General features: G+C 40.0%; 2 protein-coding genes across 3 annotated transcripts; both read left to right on the forward strand.

Moving 5' to 3' along the window:
- The first annotated feature begins 7,236 nt into the window (after positions 1-7,236).
- Positions 7,237-8,474, forward strand: LOC130714719 (uncharacterized). Of its 2 annotated transcripts, XR_009011387.1 has the most exons (3): positions 7,237-7,822; positions 8,032-8,138; positions 8,320-8,474. XR_009011387.1 is itself a non-coding variant. In XM_057564653.1 (2 exons), the coding sequence occupies exons 1-2, from the start codon at positions 7,266-7,268 to the stop codon at positions 8,036-8,038; spliced, it is 564 nt and encodes a 187-aa protein (XP_057420636.1). In that variant the 5' UTR covers positions 7,237-7,265; the 3' UTR covers positions 8,039-8,474. The 2 variants fall into 2 exon arrangements, 1 of the variants encoding a protein (XP_057420636.1); XM_057564653.1 differs by having other exon boundaries at positions 8,032-8,474.
- On the forward strand, positions 8,097-10,808 carry LOC130712252 (uncharacterized). The gene has a single exon (XM_057562084.1). It carries the CDS (start codon positions 8,097-8,099, stop codon positions 10,806-10,808), a length of 2,712 nt encoding a protein of 903 aa, XP_057418067.1.
- The last annotated feature ends 3,396 nt before the right edge of the window (positions 10,809-14,204 follow it).

The following is a 14,204-nucleotide window of genomic DNA, read 5'->3' on the forward strand; positions in this document are numbered from 1 at the left end:
TTTTGAGTTGTGTTTGTGTGTATATATATAGAGGCAAGACCACTGTTCTGTTAGGGAACATGTCTTTATCTCACTAATCAAATTTAAAGTGGAGATGTCTAGAATAAGGGATGATTATTTTGAGTTATTGTTTATATTTTACTGATAAACGTTGACCAGCGATCTATGGATAAATGCGAACTGAGAAGGGAAAGATAACACAAGCACAAGCCACTTATCATGTCAATAAACAAAAAGGAATTTCTTTATGGTGGTAAAAATGTGGAGGAGGAAAGAGATAGGGAGAAAAGAAAAAATAAAAGAGAGAAAATATAAGATGTGATAGATGATAAGATAAGAGAAATAAAAATAAAAATAAGTGAAAATGAAGTGGAGATAAAATGAGACGTAAGTATATCATTATTGAACAAAAAGTGAAATTATAGCACGACTCTGTTTTGACACCTCTTTTTTTTATATCACACTGCCAATTTGGTAGGACATACATGAATTTTATAACCAATAAAAAATATTTATAAGAAAATGTCAAAGAAAATGTTATTAAATGTTTGAGAAATGTTACCTACCCCAATAAAAAAGAGAGTGGCCCCACTAAAATGAGAATGAGCACCATAATCTAACCATTAAAAAATGAGAGTGTTGTGAAAAATAACTATCATAAAGTGTCAATAGCACCACTACTAAAATATGTTGCCCCCATTTTTTATTCATTTCATATGTTTTTGTAATCATTTTATTTGAATTAGCTTTCAATTTCTCTTATCACTTCATTTCACTTTTTTCAGAATCTATATTGAGGTTTCGAGTATCAGTTTAGACTCTCACATTATTTAAAAATATGCTAGTTGAATGTAATCTAATGTCTTAAGTTTCTATAAAAGTGTAGTAGGCGATTCTCTAGATGATCTGCTCCATCATTGTGTAGTCATTGTTGAATAGAAGAGAACTTTTCTTTGAGGAATGAGCATTGTATTGTGGTTGTGAGTCGTCTCACATATATGGGGGAGATATGATCCACATACCTAATATTTAAGTTTTTAGGTAACTATGTCATATTCAATTATGTCAGTGATCTTCTTTATCGACCCACATTGTGGGAGTTATATATATATATGTATATATATATATATATATATGTATATTTACATGATAATGAATCATATTTAGCTAAATTGGGATTCCTCATTGACCTATGTTCTAATAGACATAAATTGTAATATGGTTCAATATCATATTAGACGGTCTAGGAAATACTTAGCCAAATGAGTTCGGTACTGACCAACCATAATGATCAAAACAATATCTTATCTCGTACAATAAGTCAGCTGAACTAAAACAAATCTAATGAAACTAATAACTAAAAGGTTGTCTAAGTTTGGTCATTGACTTGAAAGTCATTCACAATGACTTCACTAAGGTTGATGCTTCAACTTCACATATATTCCTCTCGGCTACTAGGCCAAAAGGCCTAAAGGCATCGCAACCAGTCCGAAGGGCTTGCAATTAAGAAGGCGCCATAAGGGTGGATTACATGACTAAGTGAAGGAATGTTTCCCCCGACAAGTGTCTGAGTGGCCATGCATTAGCCGATAGACAACGAACAAAGCATGACAACGAAGAGTCAACCATGCACTCGGAAGTTTTGCTTAAGGACTTCCCATACACTTGCAGAGAAATTGGATATAGGTTAAATCGTTCATTTACATAACATGCTATTTAATCTTAGAATTTCACCTTGAGTTCTTCTAAAGCTCTTGGATTCTCTCCTTGCTCATACACTGCCTTGAGTGTCAAAGGGTCTTTCCAGGTATCTCTGATGCCTGCAACCAGTACCACCACACTCTCACTGCCATCCTTGGTCATTCTCTACTGCTGAGATCGAGGAAGTTATCCAAGCCTAATCTTAGGAAGAATATTTGGGCTTGTTTGTGGGGATTTATTCAGAGGAAGGGTGAGTTCATTTTCCTACTTGATGAAGAATTCGCGACATGTGTAACCGGAGACGTCACTACTGTTTTATTGAACAAGAAGTGTGAAAAAGATAATCTATATCCATTTAGCCAAATTATAAATTCGTTTCTGGGTGTGGTTCACAAAATGTTATCACGTCACAGATACTGCTTAAGAATCTTTTTAGAAGAAAATGCTATGGAAAATAAATATATAAATATTATACTCAAACTTCACAGAATTCTACGTACATTATCATTATGATTATAAAAAAAAATTAATAATATATTATTAAAATATTTATAAAATAATCGGGTCAAGTTAAAAAAAAATGACCGTTCAAATGAATCAATAATGATTCATAAACATAAGAATATAGTGTAGACATAAAAAAAACACCCCTTTTCTTGTAAATTTTACTTCGGATTTTCCTGCGGATTTTGTTTCAAATATAGAGGCTGCTATTTTGGGGCGATTTAAACCGCCGAAAAGTTATTTCCGAAGAAAAATTCGCAGGAAATGAGGTGTTTTTTTATGTCCCTACCATTGGGGTTATAAATCATTATTGAAGACAACAACTTAGCTATTATAGAAATCACGTCGAACACTTTATCTCGACCATAAAATAAATGAGATAAATGATTTTTAACATTTCTGACGGAATACATTTATTTTGCATCTTATACTAATTAACTTAGTATTGTCTTTTTCATTTTGAAATTTCAACTAAATAACTACACATGTCAAGCAAGGGACTCCTATTTTGGCCAGCCAAAACAAACACTCGGCCCACTACCATCATGATTACACTAAATAACTTCACGGTCAATGCGTGTCAAGCTAGCCGGTTAGGAAGACTAAGCACAAGGCTTCCATTCTTCTAGCCAATTAGTGACATACAAAGCCATGTTGTTAAAACTATGGTCAAATGTTGACTACACAATTTTATATAATTTCGACCTATGTTGCATAATTTCGACCTATGAAGTCGAAAGTAAGGAGACTCAAGAAAATTTACCAAGTGCTAAGTGACTTCGGCTGGAAAGTATTTTTCGAGATGTGAAGAATCCATTACGGGAGGCCGGTTGTTTTGAAGACAGTTCGCGAAAGACACGTAAGGAGCAAAACAGGACACGTGTAGGATGAAGACATATTCAGAAGACACTTGTAATGGTTTTATCAATTGACCGTTAGAAGTCAGTTACATTTTAAGTCTATAAATAGTAGGTTTGTAGAAAGAATAGAGGTTCACAATCTTTACTCGAAAACTCTCAAGTGCTTACGATCGATCACAATGATTACAAGCCAAGTTAGAGTGAAAAAGTAGGGATTCGTGTAACACTTTGCATCTTATAGTTCATTATTATTATTCAGATTCAGAAAGTTTATTCATGTTTTTATCATTTAAGTCGAATTTATTCGTTTTGTTTCTAATTTGTTATTAAATTTCTTTAGTTTTGAGTGACTAAATTTAATTCATTTTCACCAAAGAACCCAAGAGGACTCGAATCCAGTCCCAGATTGATCCTTGGATTCTCTATTTGTTTTACCAAAATTTAGTGTAAACAAATTGGCACACCTGGTGGGACCTCTTTGTGAAAATAGTTGTTGAATTCGGTTATCATTCAAACTTACTTAACCCACGTTTATGCGTTTAAGAAGTGGAAGACTAGTAAGTATGGCGAATGGTAGATCGTGAAGTGGTAATTCCCCTCCCGCGAATACTGGACCTTCGGCAAATCAAACCGGAAATCCCGGTGCTGGAGTGAATGTTGAGGGAAATGCCTTGAACTCTGGAACGGAACAGGCAACAACGACCAATGTGGCCGAAAATATTATACCTGTGGTGACACCAGCGGCTACAGTGCCCTCTCCGACGACTCCAGTCGTATCACAAATGGTTGCTGGGGCATCTCGCCCTCAACCGGTGAACATGCCGGTGAATCCGCCATTTGGGATGCCTCCAGGGTTAATGGCTGGAGTAGGGACATTTCCTGCCGTATATTCAGATAACGTAATGTCAGTCGGATCCCCGAGGAATCAACACCAGGCTTCGGCCTCCAATGTCGGGGGTCGAAATAATATTTATCCTCAAGGGATGGCAGGGGCGAGTGTCAACCATATAGGGACTTCGTTGACAAATACCTCTGTTAACGTATTGAGGCAACAAATGGATGATAGCAACCACGAAATGGTGAATATGTTGGCCCAACAAATAGGAACTGTGTTTAATCCTTTAATCCAAAACACAAATGAGTCGTATCAGCAGTTGACGAGACAAATGGGTCGAATTGCTGACGCTTTTGGAGTCCCTCGAAACGAGGTGGCGAATCCTGTGGGGGCAGCGGCGAATAATGCCGTCGAAATGAATGCGGTTCCTCAAAATGTTCCGCTTCAAGCAAATGCCGAAGTGGCGGCAGTGCAAGGTCGAAATCAATTGGATAACCTTGGTGGCCAAATGCCTCTGAACATTGAAAATCCTATCTTAATAAATCGAAATATGGATGCAGATAGGGTAGTCGAGAGAGTTAGACAAAATAACGTTGGGGGGCATCAAAATATAGCAGGCATAGTCGAACAGTTATTGAACCAACATGGATTCAATGTGGGTTATGCAAATCGACCCCATTTTGCTTCGGCTTTCTCCGAATTCGTCCTTCAAACAGAATTGCCTAGAGGATGGAAAGTCCCTAAGTTCACCAAGTTTTCAGGGGATACTGGAGAGTCGACAGTTGAGCATATCGCTAGGTACCAAATAGAAGCAGGGGATATAGCAAATAATGAGAACCTAAAGATGAAATATTTTCCGAGTTCTCTGACTAAAAATGCTTTTACTTGGTTTACTACTTTGTTGCCTAATTCAATCCATAATTGGGCTCAGTTAGAGAGAGTTTTTCACGAACAGTTCTTCAGGGGTGAGTCGAAAGTCAGTCTGAAAGAATTGGCCAGCGTGAAAAGAAAATTCAAAGAAACCATAGATGATTACTTGAATAGGTTCAGACAAATGAAGTCGAAGTGCTTCACTCAGGTCCCAGAACATGAGTTAGTCGAAATGGCGGCTGGCGGCCTAGACTACTCAATTCGTAAGAAGATAGATACCCAACATCTTAGGGACATGGCTCAATTGGCTGACAGGGTCAGACAGATTGAAAATTTGAAACTCGAAAAAGAAAAATTTAATAGAGTTCCCAAGAAGGGTAAAGTCGCGTTCGTCGAAAGTTGCGAATATGAAGTCGATTATGACTCGTATCCAGGCAACTGTGATGATATCGAACAGCAGGAGGTTGATGTGGCCGAATTGGTATCAGGACCTCCCTATGTTTGTAGGATGTTAAAACCCTATGAATCTAAAAATGTGGAAACAAACAAAGGTGTTGGTAAATTTCCTGTGAAAGCGTATAATTTTGATGTTACTAAATGCGACGCGATTTATGATATTCTGTTAAAAGATGGTCAAATTAAAGTATCTCCTGATCAAAAAGAAGTACCTTTCGACCAAAGGAAAGGAAAAAAGTTTTGCAAGTTTCATAATGTATTCAGTCACTGGACTAATAATTGTGTACGTTTCAGGGATCTGGTGCAAACTGCAATCAAAGAAGGACGGCTCAAGTTCGAGGAAAAGGATAAGGCTGCTATGAAGATTGATTCTGACCCAATGCAAATTGGCAACGCCAATTACGTCGAGCCAGCCGGGATAATGATGGTTGAGTTGTCTGATTTGAATCAGGTTGCTACTGGAGGAGATGATATCGAAGTTGTGGGGCCTACTCCAGGGATGGAGAAGGTCGAATTGTCTGAAGAGGGAATGGATGCTCCTTCCGTGGAAGAAGAGGTCGAAACCGCTAAGAAGGTGGTTTACCCTCGGTCGGAGGAAAGCCTGCTGGATTTCCTGCAGCGTTGCCAAAAGTCTTACTCTGAAGTGATGTTGTGCCCAAGGTGCAGTGTCGTATTTGACAAGGTGGCTGCTCAAGCTATAGAAGATGCTGAAATCAAGAAACGCCGCGCAGTAATACCGGAAAGGCCTCCTAGTTTTGGGTCCAGAGGACGAGCTGATTCTTCCTTCATAAGGGGAAGGGGATCCTTTGGGTTTGGAAGAGGGCGTGGTCGAACTTATATGCCACCAAGTCGAGTTCCGTTCAACAAGTGGATGGCAAGGAGTCAGGCGCCTCACCCTAAGGTTAAGGTGTTCGAATTGGGAAGTGGGTCTGCCTATATGGATAATTCTCGAAATCATAAGAATTATACCTATGTCCCAAGGCCGTATCTAGGTCGAAACCCAATGACAAAAACTCAATGGAGGCGTCACCAGAGGGAGAAAGCCTTCGAGGCAGGCCAATCCAGTTCTGAGAGGCCAGTCAAGTACCAACTTTTGGGCCAAAGTGGTGGGGCTCCTATGGTTCCTATTCAGGTGATTAAGCAGAGTATGAAGAATGCTGGGAATTGGGTGACCACTAACCAGGCAAAAGGGAAAGAGAAACAGTCTGAAGATGTCGAAATGAAGGACAACTTTGAAATGCTGGAGTCTGAGTTTGAGTCCATGTGCAGCTTAGTCTCGATCCTTCCAGAAGAGTTCGATGTGAAAACTGAAATCACTGATGATGAAGAGGATTACTACGTCGAGGAGGATGATGACAGTCCACTGTGTTATTATGTGATGACTAAAGGAGGAATCGAAGACGATTGTGCCGTTTTCAAGAAACCAGATATGGAGATGAAGAAGCATTTGAAACCGCTTTTTGTGTGGGCCCGCATTGAAGGAGTAGGCGTCAACAAAGTCTTGGTTGATGGCGGGGCCGCCATAAATTTGATGCCAAAGTTTCTGCTTAAGAAGATTGGGAAATCTGTCGAGGATTTGCAACCTCATAACATGATGTTGACTGATTACGAGGGAAAAACTTCTAAGTCTTTGGGAATGTTATTGGTGGACACCACAATTGGTACTGTTTCTCGACCTACTCTGTTTGTGGTAGTGCCATCGAAAGCAAACTACAATCTGTTGCTAGGACGAGAATGGATTCATGGGGTGGGGGCTGTGCCGTCCTCCCTTCATCAAAAGCTGTCAATTTGGAGGCCAGATGGGGTGGTCGAAAATGTTGATGCTGACCAGAGTTACTACAAAGCTGAAGTGGAGTTTGTTGACCAAAAGAATTTCGAGAAGCGGATGGCAAACATCGCTCCGTATGAATCAGAAGGAAAAGAACACATGGAAGGTTCCACTAGTTATGCAATGAATCTTCACCCGGAGTACGGATTTCTTTGGAATAAAAATTTTCGTGCTCGGAATGCCACTGGAGAGTGGCAAGTCGTCGAATTAGATGATTGAGTCGAGCGTAGCTCGAATATCGGCCTATGCGGCCGAGATGAGAATAAAGACGGCCTTGGAGGCCGAACAATATATAGGAACGGCAAAGGAAGCCGAATATGAAGAAATTTGCAAACCGGAGGAGTGCCTAGACTTGGATCATTTTAATGAAGACAGATCAGAGCCGGTTCTTGATTGTATATATGATGATGAACCCCTTGGATTCGAGCAATCTTTAGATCCCATGTTAAAAATGCAGGCTCAGGATCCTTTGGAGGAGGTTGATTTAGGGGATGGGACCAAGAAAAGGCCGACGTATGTAAGTTCGTTGATCGATTCGGGTTTTAAGAATCGGATTGTTAGTTTGTTGCAGGAATACAAAGATTGCTTCGCATGGGATTATGACGAAATGCCGGGTTTAAGCCGGGAGTTAGTGGAGTTGAAGTTACCAATTCGGCCTGGTAGGAAACCAGTGAAGCAAGCCCCAAGGAGATTCGCCCCGGAGGTGTTCTCAAAGATAAAAGAGGAAGTGGAGCGCTTACTTGGAGCAAAGTTCATACGAACAGCCAGGTACGTCGATTGGTTAGCTAATGTAGTTCCTGTACTTAAGAAAAATGGTAAAATGAGGGTTTGCATAGATTATAGAGATTTAAATTCGGCTACGCCGAAAGATGAATATCCCATGCCTGTGGCCGAAATGATGGTAGATTCTGCCGCAGGAAATGAATATTTAAGTTTACTGGATGGATATTCGGGGTATAACCAAATTTACATTGTAGAGGATGATGTGTCGAAGACTGCATTTCGGTGTCCAGGGGCACTAGGAACATATGAATGGGTGGTGATGCCGTTCGGTCTTAAAAATGCCGGTGCAACTTATCAGAGGGTAATGAACACTATCTTTCATGAATATATTGAGAAATTTATGCAAGTGTATATCGATGATATTGTAGTAAAGTCGAAATCTCAGGATGTTCATATCGAACATCTTAAGTTGTCATTTGAAAAAATGAGAAAGTACAGCTTGAAAATGAACCCACTCAAGTGTGCCTTTGGTGTAATTGCAGGGCAATTTCTGGGATTCATTGTTCATAAGAAGGGCATTGAAATCGACCAGAACAAGGCGAAAGCAATCTTCGATACTCAACCACCGTCGAATAAAAAACAGTTACAATCTTTGTTGGGCAAAGTCAATTTCTTGAGAAGGTTTATCATGGATCTAAGCGGGAAAACCAAGGTATTCTCCACATTGCTTCGACTCAAAAAAGAACAAGAGTTTCAATGGATGGAAGAGCATCAGAAGGCGTTTGAGGAAATAAAAGCCAGCTTAACAACGGCACCAGTCATGGCTCCTCTCATTCGTGGGAAGCCAATGAAACTCTACATTTCGGCATCAGAGGAAACTATTGGCAGTGTGTTGGCTCAAGATGATGAAGACGGAATTGAAAGGGCTATATATTATTTGAGCCGAATCCTTAATGATGCCGAAACTAGATATAGTTTAGTAGAAAAATTGTGTTTATGTTTGTATTTTTCATGTACTAAACTTAAGTACTATATTAAACCCATTGATGTAACTGTTATTTCCCATTATGATATAATAAAGCATATGCTGTTCAAGCCCATTCTTCATAGTCGAATTGGAAAGTGGGCGTTGGCCCTTACTGAGTTTTCTTTAAGTTATCAACATTTAAGGGCTATGAAAGGCCAAGTAATAGCTGATTTTTTGGTTGATCATAGTGGGTCGAAAGAACAGGAGACGGTGGTAACGTTGAAACCTTGGGAAATGTATTTCGATGGTTCGAGGCATAAAAAGGGGACCGGGATAGGTATCTTGGTAATTTCACCCCAAGGAATCCCGACAAAAATTAAGTTGGGCATCGAAGGTGAGTGCTCGAATAATGAGGCGGAGTATGAAGCTTTATTGATAGGGCTCGAAACGGCTCTAAACTTGGGGGCTAGAGAGCTCTTAATTCGTGGAGATTCAGAGTTGGTTATTAAGCAACTAACGGGTGAATACCAATGCGTTAGTGAGAATTTAATGAAATATCATTCGAAAGCAGTTAAAATGTTAAGTTTTGATGAAGTTGAATTATGTCATATCCCTAGGATCGAGAACGCTGAAGCGAATGTTTTGGCACAAATTGCGTCAGGTTACCGGCTACCTCGGAAAAAGTTTAAAGAGCTAGTAAAGGTCAAAAGAAAGTTCATTCCTAGTTTTAAGGAAAGGAAAGTGGAGTTCGAGCAGGAGGTATTGGTCATTAGTAATTTGGATGATAGTGATTGGAGGAAACCTGTTGTAAAATACTTGCAAAACCCAAATGCACCAACAGACCGAAGAACAAAGTATCGAGCTCTAAGTTACTTGATTTTGGATGACGAATTGTTTAAAAAAGGGGTGAATGAAGTTTTACTAAAGTGCCTAAGTGAAGAAGAAGCGTTTCGAGCAGTCAAGGCCATTCATGATGGTGTGTGTGGGGCGCATCAGGCTGGCCATAAGATGAAGTGGACATTGTTTCGACAAGGAGTATATTGGCCAAATATGTTAAAAGATTGTATTGGATATGCCAAATCTTGTGCCGAATGTCAGAAGCATGCTGGCATCCAACATGTACCGGCAAGTGAGTTACATTCGATTGTGAAACCCTGGCCATTTAGGGGGTGGGCGTTGGATTTGATAGGTCAAATACATCCTTCTTCGTCTAAACAACATGACTATATAATAGTGGCCATCGATTATTTCACTAAATGGGTCGAAGCCATTCCGTTGAGAGGTGTCGACCAAGATACGGTTATTAGTTTTATTCAAGAACATATAGTGTTTAGATATGGGATCCCTGAGACGTTAACTACTGACCAAGGGTCAGTATTTACTGGGAGGAAAATGGCTCAGTTTGCTGAGGATTTTGGAATAAAACTGTTAACCTCAACGCCATATTATGCTCAGGCGAATGGACAAGTCGAAGCAGCTAATAAAGTTTTAATTAACTTGGTTAAGAAACACATTAGTCAAAAGCCGAGAAGGTGGCATGAAACTTTGAGTCAAGTTTTATGGGCTTATCGAAATTCGCCCAAAGAGGCCACTGGAGTAACCCCTTTTCGACTTACGTACGGGCATGAGTCAGTTTTACCGATCGAAATATGCTTACAGTCTGTTAGAATTCAAAGGCAATGTGAGATTCCGTGTGATGATTATTGGAATATGATGTATGACGAGTTAATTGAATTGGACGAGGAAAGATTAAATGCTTTAGAAGTTATGATTCGACAAAAAGAACGAATTACTAAAAGTTATAATAAAAAAGTCAAGTCTAAGGCATTTAGCGTTGGAGACTTAGTTTGGAAAGTGATCCTTCCAATGGACAAAAAAGATCGAGCATACGGAAAATGGACCCCTAAATGGGAAGGGCCATTTAAAGTGATCAAGTGTTATTCAAACAACGCGTATTCGATTGAGGAAATTGGAACGATTGCTCGAATATTGACGATAAATGGAAAATACTTAAAAAGGTTTAAGCCAGCGATTCATGAGATAAAGATCGATATAGAAATGTAGTGCATAAGCTGAAAATAAATATGGCGAAAACGCCATTAGAGAGTACATAGTGGAAATAAAGTGGCACAGGCGCCATGTAAAAAAAAAAAAAAAATGATCAGCAGAAATAAGAAGACTAAAATGGTGGATTGGCTTTCATGGGAGCATATCGACCCTTAAGTTTCTTAAGTCGCTTGTCAACCTTCGCCTTCTTGTTCTGAAGATCAGAAATTTCGCCTTCAAGCCGATTCTTGTCTTTCACGTGAGAAATGGCCTTGGCAGCAACTTCGGTTTTTTGTTTCTTGAACTTGGCCAGATTGGCTTTGAGGGACTTTTCCTGTTGTTGAAGTTCGGCAATCTGTTTCAAAATTTCATTCAGTTGCATCGAGTCAGCTTCTTCGAGTAATTTGATGGAATCTACTTCGGTTTTAGCTTGGTCGAATGATTCAGCTGCTTGTGTGCACTCAGTGAATTTGGAGGCTAAGTCTTGACCGACAAGTTTGGCTTGGTCAAGGGTCGAAAGTGATTCGTCAAGAAGCTCTTGAACTTCTTGAATGCCCTTTTCTTGTTGATCAGTAAGGTCCTCATTGCCAAGATCAGCGATAAGTTGCTTAATTTCTCGGCCTAAGTTAGGATTCGAGGTGAGGGCAGAGAATAGATCTTGCTCGAACGTAAGAGATCGCAGCTTGTTGATCATGGTGGTGGCAGTGTTCAGAGTGCTTGTGCCTTCGTTTTGCATAGATGATTCTTGGCTTCGACTGGTGCTAAGAGAGACTTGACCGCTGATGAGTTGCTCAAGGGCTAATACTGGGTCATCCATAGCAAGAGCGTCAAAGTCTTCGATAGGAATGGACTGAGGAGACTTCCTGCCAGCAACAGGGCTCGAAACCTCAAGGGCTTTTTCTTGGGTCTTCGAGACTTTGGCAATGGGTGAAGGGATAGGCTGACGGTCTTCATCAGTATCTGACTTTTCGGCCGAAGCACCAAGGTCCTGCGTAAAGGACTCATTGTCAGATGAAACATAACTAACTATTCGACCAGAAGGATATTGAATTCGTAATGGTTGAAAGTTTAAAAAGTCATCAAGACTTTGGCAGTCAGAAGAACTGGAATCAGAAGAGTTCGAAGACAAATGGATTACTTGGGGAGGGGGCTTTGGTTTCGAGGAAGTGTCCTGGAAAAGAATGCAAAAGGTAAATATAAGGATTAAGGAATAACGAAGAAAGGAGTGTTGAACGAAAAATACTTACTTGTTCTTGCTGAGCTTTGGTCGGAGAAGAAGCTCCCGAACTTTCGCTTTGAGAGGAGCCAGAATCTTCTTGGTCAGTTTCTGCTTGTTGCTCCTCTTGATTCGGCTCAGCCCCGGCACGTTTCTTTGCAGAAGAGATCGGTGGATTCTCTTCGTTAATGTCCGAGGCTTTAGAGTTAGCATTGTCTTGGGCAGCTTCATCGGGATCGACAGTCTTGGAGGAAATGTCCTCGTCTTCAGGAATTGGGTCTACCTGCAAAATATAAGGGAAGAAAATGAGTAAAAAAAAAAAAAAAAATCGAAAAAATCGAAAGAGAAGGATAGAAGATAAGATTACCAAAGTTCTTTCTGAGTCGTCCTTTTCGGATGAAATTCTTATTTTCTTTCGAGCATCCGAAGTCGAGCTTTGAGAACCTCTCTTTCGAGCCTAGAAAATATATAAGATATGGATTTGGAGTTGAATAAAGGGTAAAACAACGCATTAACGAATATACCTTAGGGACGTTCTTTTGTTGAATTGGAATGCCTGTTGAATTGTCGGAACCTTCGTCTTCCTTGCATGGAACTTTGGGTATTGGTTCAGCTGAAGGAAAAGGGGTATAAATACGAGAGTAAAGGAAAAAGAACAAAAGTAAGACGAGTCTATCTAACCTTGATGAATTTGTGTAAGGACTTGGACGTGACATGAGTTAACATGAATGTGTCCGGGGTAGTTGTGCAAGAAATATTTAGTCGAAGTAACCCTTTTCGGAAGTGGTAAAAGACTTTGTATAAAACATTTGTATGTAAAATGGTCGAGCCACTTTGGGTAAATAACAGGTAAAGCCAAAGCCATGTCACTGGTAGTAAAAGCTGGAAATGTTGGACAATAATGTCGAAGAGTATAGACATACTTATCCACAAAAGGGGGAAAAAGTTTAATTTTTAAAACTTTGGCTTTGACTTTTTCTTTTAAAACTTCCGCCGCTTCCGAAAGGGTTAAATTCAATCGACCTGGAAGATAAACAGTTTTGAAGAATCTCTGAAATGACTGGATTTCTTTGATGAGCATACCTCGAGTTTTCTTTGTAGCCTTTTTCTGCACAGATTGAAGAGCTTCAGTCATCTTTCCAATACAAACTCCTAAGGTGGTCTGAATAGACTTGTAGTAGGTCGACCACCAAACTTCAAATTCTTTAGTGCAATAAAAGGATGGTTCGAAAGACAGAGGTTCAAGACGAAGAGCAGACGTCTTCTTGTCATAATAGTTGAGGGCTTCATAAAAAGAGTCGACATCTTTGTCGCAAAACCCTTCATTGCAAATGGCATCCTTTTTTGAGAAAAGAGGGATAGGAACGATTTGACATAGGCCGAATTGTCTAGCCACAAGTTGAGGCTGGTAACCCAACACGTTCACCTCAGATTTTTTGAAACCAAGGGGAAGAACTTGAGGTCGGAAAAATTCCCTCCAGATGCTAATACTTTCAAGTTGTTCGCCCGGAGATTCGCATGGGAAAGGTCGGACAAGCCATTTGGGACCAGTAGTTGGAGCAGCAAATGGAGCAAGGTCGGGAGTAAAAGAGGTCATTTCCATAAAAGCAGTGAAAAACTCACGGAAAGTGGTTTCTGGATCGACTTTATCTTTGGAAGGAGTCAAGCAATTAAGTCGAAAAGCAGCAATATAAGTCGAGACATTTTGTGGACTTGGAGTTGAGAGTTTGGTCTCAAATATGGCATTTAGCCAAAGTTGAAGAAACCATAGAGGTCCAGCAAAAAGGATGTTTTTCTCGGCTCCAGAGGGTTTCTGAAGAGAAGTGATGGCTTGACTCAAAGAAAGGTAAAGTTCGCCTAATAAAACTTTACCTAAACAGACGTCGGTACCTTCGTGCAAAAGCTGAGCAAGAAGCACAAATTTCTGAGGAACTTGAAGAGACTTGGAACAAAGGAAGAAAGCAGAGAGCCAGAACAACAAGAAAGCTACATGTTCCGAGTCGGAAACATTTGCAGAGGTCTTGTCGTGGTTTCTCAGAATGAAGCTTTTGTAAGTTACATGGTTATAGTCTAATTTGATTTCTTTCTTAACAGGCCGGTCGAATGTAAAAGAAGAACCTGTAGGTCGAAGACCGGCAATAGCAGCTACATCTAAGAGAGTAGGGGTAATCATTCCCTGAGGAGTATGAAAGGTATTG

This window comes from Lotus japonicus, chromosome 4 (genome assembly GCF_012489685.1).
Source record: "Lotus japonicus ecotype B-129 chromosome 4, LjGifu_v1.2".
NCBI classification, from domain to species: domain Eukaryota; kingdom Viridiplantae; phylum Streptophyta; class Magnoliopsida; order Fabales; family Fabaceae; genus Lotus; species Lotus japonicus.

Bases quoted from the DNA above. Each gene is read 5' to 3' on its own strand.
- LOC130712252 (XM_057562084.1), top strand. From the start codon at position 8,097: ATGCCGTTCGGTCTTAAAAATGCCGGTGCAACTTATCAGAGGGTAATG.
- LOC130714719 (XM_057564653.1), top strand. From the start codon at position 7,266: ATGATTGAGTCGAGCGTAGCTCGAATATCGGCCTATGCGGCCGAGATG.